General features: G+C 45.3%; 2 protein-coding genes across 2 annotated transcripts; one reads left to right on the top strand and one right to left on the bottom strand.

The window, feature by feature from the left end:
* Positions 1 to 194: 194 nt before the first annotated feature.
* parpbp (PARP1 binding protein) lies at positions 195 to 11178 on the top strand. Its single transcript, XM_061667650.1, has 10 exons — positions 195 to 266; positions 514 to 669; positions 1162 to 1401; positions 4870 to 5145; positions 5449 to 5603; positions 6518 to 6698; positions 7458 to 7639; positions 7713 to 7794; positions 10233 to 10386; positions 10475 to 11178. The coding sequence occupies exons 2-10, from the start codon at positions 520 to 522 to the stop codon at positions 10723 to 10725; spliced, it is 1671 nt and encodes a 556-aa protein (XP_061523634.1). The 5' UTR covers positions 195 to 266; positions 514 to 519; the 3' UTR covers positions 10726 to 11178.
* A 148-nt stretch (positions 11179 to 11326) lies between these two features.
* On the bottom strand, positions 11327 to 13880 carry pmch (pro-melanin-concentrating hormone). The gene is made up of 3 exons (XM_061668244.1): positions 13445 to 13880; positions 11489 to 11615; positions 11327 to 11405 (listed from the first exon to the last, which is right to left on the bottom strand). Exons 1-3 carry the CDS (start codon positions 13640 to 13642, stop codon positions 11353 to 11355), a joined length of 378 nt encoding a protein of 125 aa, XP_061524228.1. The 5' UTR covers positions 13643 to 13880; the 3' UTR covers positions 11327 to 11352.
* Positions 13881 to 16209: the final 2329 nt, after the last annotated feature.

The following is a 16209-nucleotide window of genomic DNA, read 5'->3' as shown; positions in this document are numbered from 1 at the left end:
AATGAAAACGTTTACATATAGTTTAAGCACCACTAAATTTAGTTTATATATATTAATAAGTTAATTTTAGAATGATGTATGTCTGAATATGGTGTTTTAACCACAATTGGACAAAAAAAGGAATCTATAAAACGATGGTATGGTCTCCTACAAGCTGATTGGTTTGTACAGCGACGTCACCCTTGGTTTAAAATTTTAAAACAGCTGCTTTCTTGTTTGTGGGTGTCTTGGGTGTTTTGGAGGTTGAATTAACAACAAAATTGCAGGTTAGTAGTGTTATTAACAATTTAAATTATCCATGCTATCTTTTACTATGTACTTATTAAATGTATAAATATTTTAGTGTGTATTTTGCTGGTGATTACTATAGGTGCTTGAAGTGAGTGGAGGAGTCAACTAAGAATTAAGTGGCAACCTATGTTGCTCTCTCTTTTGTAGTCTTGTAGTTACTCAAGCGCCATAATTGAGTGACTGATCACATAACATAGAAACAAGCTTTGTCTCTCGTCGCAGTGAGCAATGCGGGCAATAGGTGAGCGTTTGAAGCAGATGGTGAGACTCTTTCGGCGAGAGGGCCACCGGGTGCTGGAGTCGGAGAGGACCACCGTTCACGGGGCCGACGCCATGTTGATGGTGCTGCAGCTGGTCTTGGCCCAAGTCAATAAGCAAGTCAGTTGAATCCAGTTCCAAGAGTGCAGATACCTGTGAGGGCTTCACGATTAGCTCTCACACTCACCACTGAAACATTCTTACACACTACCATCTACAATATGAGCGCATTTTTATGATACTCATGCGATGCAAAACTACTGTATCTATTCCAGTATGAAATGTGTGAGCGTTTCGGCAGTGTATGTGAGTGAAAAAATGCAGCAGTGTGTCTGAGAGCGTGTGTCTGAGAGCATTTCATTTGTAGGTTTGTAGTTAACAGACACAGTATATCTTGATACGATGGACAGATTGACTGTAAAACTGAATTGCCCTTCTGGGCCGAATAAAGTATTGAGCTGGGAGCTCACGGCGATTTCTGTCCCAGACCTCTCTGCTCATTGACGTGACGCATCAAGCTGACTGTCATCGCGTTTCCACCTGACGCCATTCTGGTACTGGAACGAAAACCTGACAAATTGCAGCTCAGGCTGTCTTTTCTCTCGGTGACAGCAAAGCGGCGAGTTCCGAGCGGCCCTCGGCGACGTCCTGCTGGCGTGGGAACACTTAGTCGTGGACAAACTGGGCCTGCGGCCCCCCGACGGCGAGGCGGCGCGCTCCGAGAGGCGTGATGTCATCCTGGAGGCGTACGAGGCCTTCCTGAAGCGCTCCAACGCCGTGGATCTGGTCCACGTCCTCGTTCTGTACGAACGGCTGAGGGACCGCTCGGACCCCGAGGAGCCCGTCAGCCGTGTGAGTAGAACATGAGCGTTTGGCGAGGAGTCCTGCAGGAACTTTTGGAGCGCCCTTGTGTGTTTGGACTTCTGTCTACATTTTTTTTTCTCAGCTAGTTTATTTTACTGAGCTGGCGAGCAAGCTTTGATCTGAATCTGCCTACTCGCCAATCAAATGCTCTGATATGATTATGACGGATCGTCACATAAATCTGACAATCCTGCATGAATAGTCATATGTTTTTGTTTCAAACAAATGGCGTATTATTACAGGAATAAAGTCCAATTATTTTTTGGGGAGAACATGTATTTATTTATGATGTATTTTTCCAGAAATGGTCATCTTTTCCAAAATAAAAGGCATACTATTACGGGTACTATTACAGGAAGAAAGTTGTATTTTTGGAATTCACTTGTTAAAATATGACTCTTTACTCGTTATACTTTCATGTCAAAATATTACGACCATCTTCGAAAAATACAACTTTATTCTCGTAAAATTAGGGGCATTTCATCCCAACAAAATACTTTTTTCTTGGAACAAAACAACTTCATTCTCAATAACTGAAACTCATTTTCCGAAAGGAAAAAAAGAAGCTATTTATCATATCATTACAATTTTTTTCCCCCGATAACAGGCAATCCAATCAATTAACCAAGTATTTAAAGAGGTAACTTAATCCAATATAAATAAAACATGCTTTATTTAAAAAAATAAAATGACAATTCATTCTCCGTTATGAAATAAATTATGAATTAAGTGCCAAATGGAGAATCCATCCATTTTCTACCGCATATCCGAGGTCGGGTCGCGAGGTCAGTATCTTTAGCAGGGACGCCCAGACTTCCCTCTCCCCAGCCACTTCATCCAGCTCTTCCGGGGGGGCGTTCCCAGGCCAGCCGAAAGACGTAGTCTCTCCGGCGTGTCCTGGGTCGTCACCGGGGTCTCCTCCCGGTGGGACGACGTCCTGGAGGCGTCCGAATCAGATGCCCCAGCCACCTCATCTGGCCCCTCTCGAAGTGGAGGAGCAGCGGCTCTACTCTGAGATCCTCCCGGATGACCGAGCTTCTCACCCTATCTCTAAGGGAGAGCCCGGACACCCTGCGGAGGAAACTCATTTCGGCCGCTTGTATCCGGGATCTTGTTCTTTCGGTCACGACCCAGAGCTCGTGAGGGTTGGAACGTAGATCGACCGGTAAATAGAGAGCTTCGCCTTTCGGCTTAGCTCCCTCTTTACCACAACGGACCGATACAAAGTCCGCATCACTGCAGACGCTGCACCCATCCGCCTGTCGATCTCCCGTTCCATTCTTCCCTCACTCGTGAACAAGACCCCGAGATACTTGAACTCCTCCACTAGGGGCAGGATCTCATCCCCGACCCGGAGAGGGAACAGCACCCTTTTCCGACTGAGGACCACGGTTTCAGATTTGGATGTGCTGATTTTCATCCCAGCCGCTTCACACTCTGCTGCGAACCGCTCCAGTGAATGTTGGAGATCACGGTTTGATGAAGCCAGCAGAACCACATCATCTGCAAAAATCAGAGACGCAATACTGAGGCCACCAAACCGGACCCCCTCTACGCCTCGGCTGCGCATAGAAATTCTGTCCATAAAAGTAATGAACAGAATCAGTGACAAAGGGCAGCCTTGGCAGAGTCCAACCCTCACCGGAAATGAGTCCGACCTACTGCCAGCAATGCGGACCAAACAGGCCGTATCAGGGGGTTCAGTACCCCATACTCCCGAAGCACCCCCCAACAGGACTCCCCGAGGGACACAATTCCACAAAACACATGTAGACTGGTTGGGCGAACTCTCATGCACCCTCAAGGACCGTGCCGGTGTGGAGCTGGTCCACTGTTCCACGGCCAGGAGGAAAACCACACTGCTCCTCCTGAATCTGAGATTCGACTTCCTGACTGACCCTCCTCTCCAGCAACCCTGAATAGAGCTTACCAGGCAGGCTGAGGAGTGTGATCCCCCTTTTTAAAATGTTCCACTTGGACTCAATGTCCCCCACCACCCCCGGAAGATGAGCAAAGTTCTGTCAGAGGTGGGAGTTGAAACTCTTTCTGACAGGGGATTCTGCCAGACTTTCCCAGCAGACCCTCACAATACGTTTGGGCCTGCCAGGTCGGACTAGCATCTTCCCCAAGCATCGGAGCCGACTCACCACCAGGAGGTGATCAGTTGACAGCTGCGCCCCTCTCTTCACCCGAGTGTCCAAGACATGCAGCCAGCAAGTCCGATGACACAAAGTCGATCATCGAACTGCGACCTAGGGTGTCCTGGTGCCAAGTGCACGTGTGGACACCCTTATGCTTGAACATGGTGTTAGTTATGGATAATTCGTGATGAGCACAGAAGTCCAATAACAGAACACCGCTCTGGTTCTGATTGGAAGGGCCGTTCCTACCAGTCACGCCCTTCCAGGTCTCACTGTCATTGCCCACGTGAGCATTGAAGTCCCCCAGCAGAACGATGGAGTCCCCAGCGGGAGTGCTCTCCAGCACCCCCTCCAAGGACTCCAAAAAGGGTGGGTACTCTGAACTGCTGTTTGGTGCATAGGCACAAACAACAGTCAGGACCTGTCCCGCCCCACACGAAGGCAGAGGTAGGCTACCCTCTCGTCCAACAGGGTGAACCCCAATGTACAGGCACCGTGCCTCGGGGGGCAAGGGCAATAAGTATACCCACACCTTTTTGGCGCCTCTCACCATGGGCAAAAGAGTCCAAGCCCTCTTAAGAGGACTGGTACCAGAGCCCAAGCCGTGTGTGGAGGCGAGCCCGACTATATCTCATCGGTACATCTCGACCTCACACAGCAGCTCGGGCTCCTTCCCTGCCAGAGAGGTGACATTCCACATCCCTAGAGCCAGCTTCTGCAGCCGGGGATAGGATCGCCGAGGTCCCCGCCTTTGGCCACCGCCCAGCTCACACTGCACCTTACCTTTATGGCCCCTCCCACAGGTGGTGAGCGCATGGGAAGGGGGACCCACGTTACCCTTTCGGGCTGTGCGCCCAGCCGGGCCCCATGGGTGCAGACCCAGGCACCATGCGCTCTCCTTCGAGCCCCACCTCCAGGCCTGGCTCTAGAGCTCTCTGTGACTCGTGGCCGAGCAAGGGAAACCTAAATCCATATATATTGTTCATCATAGGGGTCTTTAGCCGTGATTTGTCTGGTCCCTCACCTAGGACCCGTTTGCCATGGGTGACCCTACCAGGGGCGTGAAGGATCATTGGGACACACAAAACCCTCCACCATGATAAGGTGACGTCTGCAGGAGGGGTAAATGTAAAATTGTTTGTTAAATAATAAGAAACAATAAGTCACATTTTTGTTGTTTATAATTTATTTGATTATAATCTATTACCCAATTATTTAATAAAATGAATGCAAAAAAAATTAAATATGGATTATAATGTTTTATTTACCAAATACTTTAATACTATAATTACTACTTCTGTTTCCTTTTTCAAAGGTCCAGCTGCACGAGTTCCTAACAGGCAACACGGAAGTCTCGGATGCAGCCGGCTCATCCGCCCTCTCGACACCGTCCGCCAAAGTCCGACCGCGTGGCTCCAATGTCAAATCTGCGGTGAGAAGAGTCTTCTGCTCGTACCTGAGCTTGCTGGTCAACACCAAGGACGACCTGGCCTTGGCCCTGACTCTGGACGTACCCAGTCGGGCGCTCGGACGACAGACGTTCACCCACATTAAACACGCGGCGCGCCGGAGTGGCATGTCCCTGTTTTTGGTAAGGAAGCAAAACTTTGCCCGACTTGGACGGTGTGCCTGAAGGTTCTCCGTTGACATAAGGCTGGGTGTCGAGTTTCGATTTTCATTTAATTTTGTTTGGTTTTTTTTGTTTTTTTTAGGGGGGTGAGCGGGGGCATTTCATATTTCTATTAGCATAAGGGAGAATATTTTTTTTATTAAAGTCAGATTTTTTTGAGGGGGAAAAAAAAATCGGAAATGGTATTTTTAGCCTATATCGCCTAGCCGTAACTTAACCTGACTCGGACGTGGCAGTTGAATTTTCCTGTCCCGACATCGTCAGGCGGTAACGTCGTTCGTGAGGACCATCCAGCTGGGAGGCAAGGGCTACGCGCCGGCGCCCTCGGACCCGCTCAGGAAGCACCTAAAGGGCCTGTCCGCCTACGTCCACTTCCTTGACAGCCTGGAGGAGATCCTGGGGGAGACGCCGGACCCCAGGTACCAAATGCGCTCAGCTGCTTTTGAATGAACACCTCCTTTTGATACTGGAGAAACACACTGAAATGGGCTAATCATGAGAACCGCCACCTCTCACAATGCAAATAAACACAATCACTATAATAAGAATTCACAAATGTCAATCCATGCAGCTAACAACTCTCATCCGCGCTCAATGTGATAAAATGCTCCGATTGCTCCAAGCTTTGCCACATCAGAGGAATTTGTTGTTCCCGACATCTCACTTTGATGGAAAATCAGCAGACCAGCGCAGCTACACGTGTGCGTGCGTGTGCATGTGTTCTGTTGGGAAGTTTGTGTGAGGTATTGTGTGCGAATGTGTGTGCGCGCAGATGATACTGGACGCGCAACACAGGTCTTGGCACCACAACACAAGTGCTTATCAGGAATGATTTAGCCTGCAGCTCATGTGAGGGGCAGGGAGCTCGGAGCAAGCAACACTTTGGGGCTCTCGGTTCACGAGACACGGATGAACTCGGACTGTGTACGCGCGTGTACGTGCTTCCTTTTACGCTCACACCTTCTGCGGAGGGTTCACGACCCCTCGATCGGGTAAAACGTACTTTCCCCAAAAACTTGTGGCTCCCTCAGCAGGGCCGACATGTAACCCTCTTCAAGTGGATGTAAAGAGACAGTCAATAAAAAAAATAAAATAAAAAAAGGCTTATTCCCATTCAACTACAGTAGGGACTGAAGAATGCAGTATTTACATTTGATGGAAGTTGTATTAAATTCATGTATGGATAGTCTTGACTCTGTTTTGGCTGATTCTTGACCTGGGCCTTGAACTTGACTTAGGGTCATGATGTTTTTTTTTTTACCTGGGTGTTGACTTGGTTCTGGATTCAATTGTTCAATTTGATGTACATCAGATAACTTGAGTCTCCTTCCAGTGTGTGCGGTTCCAAGCTGGTGTGTGCGATCCGGGGGGCTCTGGTGAAGGGTTGTGACTCCAGAGACATCAGCTCCGCCGCAGAGGAGACGGCGAGCCAGCTTAAGGACGAAATCTGCAAAGTGCACCAAATCCAGAAAGACACCGCGCACACAGCAAGCACTGGGATCAGTCCTGCCAGGGTAACACTTCTTGCAGCTTTTCATAAAACCTGGGTCATGACTTGGGTCTGTTTTAGACACACACACACAAATGTTTTTTTTTTTTTTTTTTTTACTTTTTCTTCGCTGGGTCTTGACTTGGTTCTTGAAACAGCTCTTGACATTTTCTTGACAGAATCTTCATGTGGTTCTGTACATATTGTTTACATGATTCGTGACATAGATCTTGATTTTTTTCAGTTTTTTGACTTTGTCATTGACCTGATTCTTGACTTCATTCTGTATGTGGTTCTAGACATGGATCTTGACTTGATTCTTGACTTCATTCTGTATATTGTTCAAGACATGGATCTTGACTTATTTTTTACTTTGTTTGGTGCATCGTTCGAGACATACATCTTGACTTTTTTTTTGGTTCTTGACTTTGTTCTGTATGTGGGTCTCGACTTGATTTTTGACTGTTCACTACATTCTTCTAGACATGGATCTTGACTTTTTTTTTTAGTTGGTTCTTGATGTCGTTCTTGACTTCATTCTGTACGTGGTTCTCGACATGGATCTTGGCTTGTACTTTTTTACTTGGTTATTGACTTCATTCTAAACATGTATCTTGTCTTGGATTTTTTTGTTTCTTGACTTTTGTCCATATGTGACGTGGTTCTCGACATGGATCTTGAATTGGTTTTTTGACTTGTTAGTGGGGTTCCTGACTGGTTCTGACTTGTTTTTTTTACATGGACTTTGAGTGGTTCTTGACCGAAGCCATCTGTCTTCCCGCAGCCGAAGGCATATGCCGTGAATCACTCCACGGCGTACGGCGGCCGTGATGCAGTGAAGGTGCTTCTGTCTCTGCTGGATGAAGAAGCAGTGACGACACCGTGCGCCAACAAGGCCGACCTGCTGTCTGAGGACCAGCCTGTACTCAATGGGAGCGAGGGCACATCGGTTCTCACCTTGTTCAGGTTCATCAAACGTCATACAACAGCAGCTACATGGTAACCAGACAACTAATCTTGTGCCCCCTCCCCTCCTCAGATCTCCTGAAATGTCCACTGGATCTGCTCCAGAACCCCGAAAGAAGAGAGTCCGGAGCCACCTGGACCTGCTCAAGTCGAAGGTAACGTGGCAATCTGAGCCACATCAAATTAAACCAGACGGTCAAATAATGTCTTTACATCCTGTCATTTCTCCCCACGCTTGTTTATTTGTGCTTCGCCCGAGTAACTTGCAAGTTACCAGCTGAGCGTTTGCACAGCTGCGTCTTCGCTTTCCACCGTCCACTGGCATGAACGCACCTACTGGAGAGGGTGGTAGGGAGCGAGAGGGTTCGAGGGGTTCAAAGCCCACCAATAGATGCTGCGCCATCGGAGCGTTTGCTTACGGCGCACAAAGTAACACTGAGAGCACGCTGAGAATCCGATATTCAATCTTCCTTCCCCTCGGCCTCCGTTATTGCTCCTGGCAGCCGCACGCTTGTTGCCTGCTAATTAGCATTCCCGCTAGTCCTTTCGCTTCCCTCAATCTCTGCATTGACTGGAGACCGTAAACGGGGCTACGCAAAATTGACATGGCAACAACAGAGGCTGAAATCTAATTGGACCAAAACAAAAAACAAAAAATCAAACATGCTCACAAATTGGAAGCAGTGCAGCCAAGAGGAATGCTACTAAATGAATACATTGTAGACTGGGCTCTGCAGTTTGACATACACTTAACACCCCTCTATTAGAACATGAATTTGAATTGTTGCAGCTGGAATGAGTTTTTATTTCAAAACTATCCGTGTTCATGCTGGCACAGCGGCCGTGTGAACGTCTACAGAACACCAAACGTATGCTAAACACATTTTGCTCCTTGATGTGATGCCGCGAGCAGATGTCATCTGACTTAGCCTTCCTCTCGTAGCAGTCCCTGGGCGTCTAGCCGCTTCCTCAACTTCTGCTTGGCGGCCGTTTTTTTGGGATGGAGACTCCAAATGTTTCCGCATTGTCTGTCTTAGCAGCACATCAACAGACATTCGCTTCCTGTTTTGAGGGCCAAAAACTTGAGGGGAAACTGCATGCGAAAGTGTCTCTTGCCAACTTTTGATTCACACTAAGCTTCTGGTAGCCTGGCTGCAACCTTGAAGTCACTATTATAGTATTCTGACAATTGTTTTTACTTGTTGTTTGCTTTGGCCTGGACCTGGTTCTTGACTGGCCTTGACCTGGCTCTAGACCAGGGTGTTGACATAGTTGTTGACTCATCTTGTCTGGGTCTTGACCTGGCTCCTGACCAACCAGGGTTTGACATACACCATATTGCCAAAACTATTCACTCACCTGCCTTAAGTCGCATGAACTTAAGATACATCCCATTCATTATCCATAGAGTTAACTATGACGTCGGTCCACCATTTACAGCTACATCAGCTTAAACTCTTCTAGGAAGGCTTTCCACAAAGTTTAGGAGTCTGTTTACAGGAATTTTAGACCATTTTTCCAGAAGCGCATTTGTGAGGTCACAGACTGATGTTGGACGAGAAGGCCTGGCTCTCAGTCTCGACTCTAATTCATCTCAAAGGTGTTCTATCCTGTTGATGTCAGCACTCTGTTGAGGTGAGTCAAGTTCATCGACACCAAACTCTCTCGTCCATGTCTTTAATGACCTTGCTTTGTCCACTGGTGCACAGGCTTGTTAGAAATGGAAGAACTGTTCCCACAAAGTTGGGAGCATGGAATTCTCCAAAATATCGGCTCCTTGGTTCCAAGGAAAGGAGCTGTGAAGGATTCAGCATACCAAGACCTTTTGAACAATACATTGCTCCCGACTTTGTGGGAACAGTCTGGGGATGGCCCCTTCCTGTTTCAACATGACTGTGCACCAATGCACAAAGCAAGGTCCATATAAAGACATGGATGAGAGAGTTTGGCATGAATGAACTCTACTACAGGATCAAGCTCTTGACCAGGCTTTTGACATTGCACTTGACTCATCTTTACTTGGGACTTGGTCTTGATTTGGGTCTTGACTGATCTTGACTTGGGGTCTGACCTGGCTGTTGACCAGGGTCTTGACTGATCTTGAACAGACCTTTGACCAATCTTTAGTTTGGTGTTGACATGGCTCTTGACTGTTCTTGACTTGAATCTTGACCTAGGTCTTGACTCGGTATTTGACCTGGCTCTTGACTTGGGTCTTGACCCGGCTCTTGACTTTTGCTATACGATTTTTGAGGACTTGGTTTTTGACTGTTTTTCAACTTGGTTCTTGAATTAACTCATCAGATTCTGGTATCCAGGCTGTCGTTGTGGTAACAGTTGCCACCATACAGTACGTGGACTGTAATCTAGAAATGAACATCTGTTTGATTTTCAATGCAAACTAGCAGTGGATAGGCCATCATTCAAAATAGGTGAAAATTCAAAGAAAAGCTGTTTGGAGCCCAGAAAAGGACAAAGTGTTCACATTTGACTGTGTTGGCCAAAAATCCCAATAAAAGCTCAAAGATTAAAGAAATGGGGTCCAAATGTCATTTAATGAGATTTTTTTTTTTTTCATTCCAATCTGCTCAAGGTAGGACACAGAGTCATCCGATCCCAGTTTGCCTGCACCTACATAGATGAGGAAGAACCGCCTCTCAATCGCGTTCTGGACTTCTCGAGCCCGAGCCAAGTGCCCACCTGTGTGCACCCGGCACCCAATCCCAAAAGCGCAGCACCGGCCTCAGGTAACTGGCTTCAGTCATTTATTTTGCAGACTGTTTTTTGACATTAGCGTCCAGTTTACCGTCTTTACTGGCCCAATTTTTCTTACAGCCGAAATTAGGGAAATCGTCCTCGCACTGGATCCCAGGAGAGGGAACGCCAACCCGGTCCGAGCTCCAGGTTCGGACAACGCAGCCAAGAAGACGACAAAGAAGAGGAAGCAGGCGGTTGTGGAAAAGGAGAACGAGCCACTGGAGAAGAAGCGGCCGCCGATGAAAATAAGTGTAAAAACCGCCACCAGAACCAAGAAGAAGAAGATGATCGCAGGACAAGCAATACTGACCAGCTTCTTCAGAGTCTGAATACTCTCCTTTTTGGGTACTGTTTATCTTATGTGGCAAGTGTGAAATGTACAAAAGTGTACTAAAATGTGCTTTAAAAAAAAAAAAAAAAAAAACACAGCACAATGCAAAAAGGCATATTTTATTTTGGGGAGCTTCTGTGTTCTTATGTGGGGGGGACCCATTGAGCTTTATTTTGAAATTCAAGTCCAACAATGTAAAGTTCGGGTTTGTGAAGAATATGAAGAAAAAGATAAGCAGCTTTTTTTTGGTCACGCTTACTGGAGAAAGGAGGATTTTTGGGTGTTTCTGTTTACTTGGTATAGGGAAAAAGTAGCTCCAATTCGACTTGTTTTGAAATTCAGAGCAAAACGGTACAGTTTCACGTGCCAAAGCTTTCCATACACGCACCACCAATGACAACCCACAGAGAGAAAATGTGAGAAAAAAAAATCTGTCGTCACTTACAGTTTAAGAGGCCATTATTCCTTTATTGTGGGGGGGGGGGGCAAAAGTTGATCCACTAAGCCTTATTTTGAAAGGATTAAACCACACTGTAAATATAATGCAGAATTCATTTTGAATAAAGTTTTATTTTGTTTTACACACGGTTTGTCTCAATGGATGCTTGAAGAAGACAGGTGGTGTTTATCTCCCTCCCCAGCAGGGTCTGTACACTCGTCCGATCATACACCGCAACACTGTATGGACCCAACACATACATGCAGGAAGTATGTTGTGAGTAATGTTTACTGATTGGTGGAGAGTATTTCCGGGTACTCACCGTCAATGTCGATATCCCTGCGGTCGATTCTCTTCTCCACAGCCGGATTGTAGCTCCAGCGTGGCTCGTCCATCACAGGAAGTCGGTGGTTGAGCCCCCGGAAACCCATTCCTCTCTGCCTCATGTCCTGCAGGGAAGGAATTTGTGCGGATGTTCTTCCACATTAAATGTCAGTTGGACAAAGACTTTTTTATTTTTCTCGATAACTCTAGAACCCCTTTGCAAACCACATATGGCATTTCAAAGTGATCATACAGCAGTTAAATCGCTAAATATGATGCAGAATGCGCCTTCTGCCTTTTGCATCCCGCACCATCCGGTCTTCGTCTCTTTCCGGCGCTGTGACGTCGCACAAGTCAAACATCCTGTTCATTCGACGTTGTATGCTGTTGTTCCCGTCCTTGTATATTTGTTGTCGTATGATTTAACGATGTCACGATGGTTTATCGTGTGGCTTTTGGTTGTACAAATGGTTCAGGCAGCGGCAAGAGTTTTTTTTGGGCTTTCCAGGTGAAGAAGGAAAACGCGACCTTTGGATAGTGAAAGTCACTTGACAAGGGAAGAAACGTGCTCAGCAAAGGGTGCCTAGCAAGCATTCCAGTCCTCCCGATCGGCTCAAACACGTACGGTTTGACGACGGCAAGTTCCGTCGGGTGCTCCTGTACGTCGAAATCCTCTTCCTCCTCATATTCCAACACGTTGCTCGCCATTGCGTATAGAGTGGAGCGCGCTGTGTCACTTCTGGTAGCCCTTGCGGCGGATAGTGTAACCACACCCGGTGTCTTGAGCTTTGGGTATGTTCGGGGAGGGCTCAATATGCGTCATAAAAACCTAGTTTTTAGCTAAACGATGGGTGAAAACTTGTATTATATAACATATAAACAATGCAAATATGAATTTTAACTGACCCCATAACATCGTTGTCATCTGACCTTTACACTCGTCCAAGCAGGCCCGTACGGACCTTAAAACAGTTCATCATACTGAGAAATGTTCCTAACATATTCATTCTTTGAATTCTACCTGCTGGTTTATTCATTCATTTGTATTTTTCTTCGATTGAATCTTATTTAACTTTACCTAAAGCCTTCTATAGGGCAATTATTTTAATAATAGATAACTTATACCTAATTGAAAAAAAAATTACCTTTGACCTTATCAATTAATTGAATGTATTTGTATTTAATTTGACCTGTTTTGCCATATTACTTTCAGTATATTCTATTGAATCCAATTTTACCTTCCTGATTTTCATCAAATGGTACTATACAATATTTTTAATTCAATGAGATTTCAATTAAATGTTCCTATTTTGCTGGATTTATATTTTGACATTATACCTTAATATTCTACTGTTTTAATAAAATGCTAATTTACTGCACTTTATTAAATTTATTTTAACTTCTGTTTTTGATTCATTTAAATGTATTTGTTACATTTTAACCTATTAATTTAAATGTATTTGTATTAAATTGTACCCTATTGATGACATTTTAAATCTTTTATAATTTACCTTATTAATTTTATTCAATTATTTTGATGACATTTTACACCATTAATTGAAATGTACTTTTAATTTTACCCTATTGATTAGGTAATTCAACATTATATCTAAAGTTTTATGTTTAGTTCATTTTACATTATACCTTATCAATTTAAATGTATTCATTTTAATATTAGGTTTTTCCTTATACCTTTTTGATTGATTTTAATCGAATGTATTTTTAATGAAAATGATCATTTGACCTTACTGATTAATCAGAAATATGCTCAGATGTTCTTATTTTGTCCATTTTTTGTAGTTTTGCTTATCTTCTTTCGATGAATTGAAATTTTTATCTATTTTTGACCTTAGAAGCGACAACAAAATATGTTGGTGTGATGCACCACTGCAAAATCCAAGCACCATAATAATCATATTGCTCACGAGCGCAAACTTCTTTTTCTGCCACTTACCGCCAAGAGCACCACTTTGGGGCCCCCGTCTCCATCCGTGACGTCCCACATCAAGTTCCTCCTGAGGACGGCGGCGTTCTCGTCCCCCGGCAGCGCGCTCGGCTCATCCTTGTCGGCGTCTTGACCGGCAACCAATCGTCCGCTGAGCCCCGAGAGCAGCAGCAGCAGCACGAGAACGACTCGGTGGAAGGAGGACATGCTGTCACCTGGACACCGATGCGGCTCAGACGGGTTTTTATAGGCGGTCGTCCGGGGAGCATCACGGCTCTTCAGATGATGGTCTAAGGTCACCCCGCGGTGTCAGACTTCCTTTGATCGGCTACTGAATGGAGTCATTTTGTCTCGTTGCGCAATTGTATTAGGGTTCAGGAGCAGGTTAGAGGTCAGGGCTTCATTATGAAGCTTAAAACGCTGTATACCAAGCCACCCATCAGGCCTTCCTCCACATCACAGCCATGCAGAATCACGAATAATAACAATGCAGCCTACTCACATTTTTCTGTAGAACTTGCAGTAAGTAACTAAAGCTATAGGCTGCAAAATGCCCCAATTCAAGCCTTTCTGCGTATTTTTCTGCTGTTTCTGGAAGACTTCAGAAGAGGGCCTGGCAGGCAGGCAGTAGAGGTTCCCAGGTGTGGTCAACTTCCCAAGATGATGCAGAGAAAGGTCTGGATTGAGATAAATAGCTGTGTTGGAGCTGCTGGAACTATCGTTGAAATGGAGTTCCAGGGCAATTTACTGGGGCTAAAAGAAGACTCTGCCAGAAAGGTGTCGTACTTCCACGTGGTCGAGGAACCGTTTAGGGTTCCTGGAACTTCAATTCCGTTCCTAGGTAATTTATCAGGGCTAAGAAACACTTTGTTCTTGGTATATACAGTGCCTGGAGCCAAAGCCAGATTTACACCTAAAGTTCACAGCATTAGTTCTTTATGATGTTGTTTCGTAAATTAAAGCGCTATTTCCATCTAAAGTTCAGAGGAAGTTTTACTTCTTGGTACTACTACAGCTGCATTTTCACCTCAAGCTCCAGGATCTTTTAGTTCTTCATACTTGTAGTTTTAGGAACTAATAGCACATTTGCAGCTAAAGTTCGAGAAACTTTTATTCTTGGTCCTGTCCCCAAAGCCGCATTTACACCTAAAGTTACAAGAACGTTTAGTTCTTTGTACTTGTAGTTCCGGAAACCACAGCCCCATTTCCAGGATTTTCCATGAAGTCTCAGTTTTTTTGTATTTGTAGATCCTGTACTTACAGCTACGTTTTCACCTAAAGTTCAAGGAACCTTTATTTCTTGATGCTGTAGTTTCTGGAAGTTTTAGTTCTTGGTACTTGTAAGGACTGAAACCACAACTGTATTTCCACCTAAAGCTCCAGGATGTTTTAGTTCTTGGTTCATGTAGCTCATGGAACCAAAGCCAATTCTTTACCTAAAATTCCTAAAAGGTTTTAGTTCCTGGTAATTTTATTTCATCAAACCAAATCTGAATTTTCACCTAAAGTCGAGTTTCAGTTTTTGGTACACGTAGCTCCTGGAACCAAAGCTGCATTACTACCTAAAGTTCCAGGAATATTTAACTAAATTCAGACAGTTCTTTTAGTCCAAACACATTGTGGTCCTCCAAAAGTTCCTAGAAAAGCTCATTTGTTCACATTTTCATCAATCACAGCAAACCTCAAAAGTGTGACATCAGCAACGGTCTTCCTCTTCGTCGTCTTCTTCTCTAACAAGAGAGGAGAACGGCATTAAGTATGCCTTGCGGTTTCTTGTGGGTTGCCCCCGAGAAGAGCCCCCGCACTTTCCTGGAAACAATGCAGCTGATGAGGACCTCTCCAAGGAAAACAAGGATTTGACATCATGGCTTCTTCAAGCTCACAGCTGAGCCAGCACCAGGGAGCCTCAGTGAATTTCCACTGTGGACTGACACTTGAAAAACGGGACAATCGCTCGGTAGTTTTTTTCCACAAGCGCTAATATTCCAGCGTCAGTGCAGGCGATGAATGCACTTGCTGAATAATGACACACTTCTGACATTTGACACATGCATTCGTCCATCCTTCCATAGCTACCCCCTCATCCATCTTTGTTCTATCCATACTGATATTCCAATGTGTTCATCCTCCATACCTACTCGTCTGTCCCTTCCAATAAGGTATCTTTAAGCACCTACTTGTCTAGACAGACATACCTATCCGCTCTCGAGCACTTCTTACCTACCTAGCCATCTGGACATACGTATTCTATCTCCCAGTAATCTACCAATCCATCCGTACCTACTACCGCTATCTCATTCTATCCTCCTCGACCATCCCATTTTCATGGCTAAAAATGGGGGTAACCCTTTCTCTAGATCAGAATGACTCTGGGCCCTGCTCAGATTTCTGATTCATCAATGACCAAAAATATACAGTATGGCAGAAGTATGACTCGAGAACAGTCCTGACCAGGTTCTGCATCTGGCGCAGACTAAAGATCACGTGTCTTCCTGTGATGTCATCCCATCCTGTATGAGTGGGGCACGAATGACCTTTATCCTCATCAACCATTCCATCCATACCTTTGTCCACCCGTATCGTTATCCGATCTATAACAACCCATCTGCCCATCACAACATGATCTTTCTGGCTATGCCTCCCGACCTACCGATCACTCTGCCCATACTTGACCAAACTTTCTATTGTTCTACCAGACAAATTCGGTCAGATCTCGGTGATAGTGACACGAGGTTGTGTTGAGGCCTTCCCATCACCTCCAATGAACATGTTGC

The sequence above is a fragment of the Phycodurus eques genome, chromosome 22, assembly GCF_024500275.1.
Source record: "Phycodurus eques isolate BA_2022a chromosome 22, UOR_Pequ_1.1, whole genome shotgun sequence".
Classification (NCBI taxonomy): domain Eukaryota; kingdom Metazoa; phylum Chordata; class Actinopteri; order Syngnathiformes; family Syngnathidae; genus Phycodurus; species Phycodurus eques.
Note: the sequence above shows the minus strand (reverse complement) of the source record. Positions and strands in the feature narration are given on the sequence as shown.

Bases quoted from the DNA above. Each gene is read 5' to 3' on its own strand.
- parpbp (XM_061667650.1), top strand. From the start codon at position 520: ATGCGGGCAATAGGTGAGCGTTTGAAGCAGATGGTGAGACTCTTTCGG. The intron at 1,402-4,869 runs GTGAGTAGAACA...CCTTTTTCAAAG, and splicing joins CCGAGGAGCCCGTCAGCCGT to GTCCAGCTGCACGAGTTCCT. The intron at 5,146-5,448 runs GTAAGGAAGCAA...CGACATCGTCAG, and splicing joins GTGGCATGTCCCTGTTTTTG to GCGGTAACGTCGTTCGTGAG.
- pmch (XM_061668244.1), bottom strand. From the start codon at position 13,642: ATGTCCTCCTTCCACCGAGTCGTTCTCGTGCTGCTGCTGCTGCTCTCG. The intron at 11,616-13,444 runs GTAAGTGGCAGA...CCTTCCCTGCAG, and splicing joins CCAAAGTGGTGCTCTTGGCG to GACATGAGGCAGAGAGGAAT. The intron at 11,406-11,488 runs GTGAGTACCCGG...GGGTCCATACAG, and splicing joins CAGGGATATCGACATTGACG to TGTTGCGGTGTATGATCGGA.